The sequence below is a fragment of the Rhea americana genome, unplaced genomic scaffold, assembly GCF_003343005.1.
Source record: "Rhea americana isolate MKP2758 unplaced genomic scaffold, rheAme1 scaffold_61, whole genome shotgun sequence".
NCBI classification, from domain to species: domain Eukaryota; kingdom Metazoa; phylum Chordata; class Aves; order Rheiformes; family Rheidae; genus Rhea; species Rhea americana.
In genome coordinates, this window is record NW_028186768.1 from 96,722 (window position 1) to 97,707 (window position 986).

At 67.3% G+C, this 986-nt stretch overlaps 1 protein-coding gene across 1 annotated transcript in view; it reads right to left on the reverse strand.

The window, feature by feature from the left end:
- Positions 1-268: 268 nt before the first annotated feature.
- The window catches only part of ST6GALNAC6 (ST6 N-acetylgalactosaminide alpha-2,6-sialyltransferase 6), a 4,174-nt gene continuing 3,456 nt past the window's right edge, over positions 269-986 (reverse strand). The window contains exon 6 of the mRNA XM_085320047.1: positions 269-983. Coding sequence (XP_085176173.1) covers positions 794-983 — 190 coding nt within the window. The 3' untranslated portion in view covers positions 269-793. The remainder of the gene's footprint in view (positions 984-986) is intronic.

A 986-nucleotide genomic window follows, 5' to 3' on the forward strand; every position in this document is an offset into this window, starting at 1 on the left:
CCCCCGAGGCAAAGCCACCCAGAGCGGAGGCCACAGAGGCGACGCCGGGATGCCAGGGTGAGGGCCAGGCAGGGAAAGGTGCTGCAGCCGCTCGGGACCGGTACGGCGGTGCTGAGACCCGCCGGTCTGGGGGCTCCCGCTGCCTCCCCGCTCGCGGGGCACCTCGCACCCTCCGTCCCTGCAGCCCCCAACGGCGCCCATCCCCGGGGCATCGCCCCTCTCCCGGCCCCCCCRGCCCCACGCCGCAGCCCRCAGGCAGGGCCCGAGGTGACAGACYGTAGCAATATTTATTCCTGTACAAATCACTTACAAAACGTGGGCGCTGCGCCTGCCCCCCGCAACCGGCCCTGGCGCCGGCGACCCCCCCCCCACCGCCGGCTCCGTGGCTACTGCGGGGAAACTGAGGCACGGAGCCACCGGCTGGCRGGCGGCAGCGGGGCCCCGCCGCCCCAGGGACACCCCCTAAGTTACTTCCCTGCTGCTGAGGAATTAATAATACTATAAAAAAATCTCCGACCCCCCCAGCCCGTGCCTGCTGGCACCCAGCCCTGGGCAGCGTGGGGGGGGGGTCTGAGCCCCTTTGGGTGCAACCGCTTTGCATCCAGTGACACGGCGAGTCGAGTTTTTCTTAGGAAAAGGAAGAAAAAAAAAATAAAAAGCAATAGGACCACGAGGGCCAGCGGGCGGGAAAAGAGAAAAACCCACCAAAACGTCCGTCATCCGGTGCAAAAAAAAGAAAAGAACGAAAAGGCGGCTTTGTGCCGCGCAACTGCCGCGGCGGGGGGGCCCGCCGCTACGCCCAGGCCGGGTGCGAGAAGGTGATGTTGTAGAGGGCGGCCCAGGCGGCGAAGACCCGCTTCTCGGTGATGAAGCGGTGGTGGTTGCCGCGGCGGCTCCGCTCGTTGTGCAGGTACGTGGTGCACTCGTCGGGGCCCTTCGGCTCGTAGTAGTGGTACGGCAGGCGCCGGGGCCGGGGCCGCCCGCTG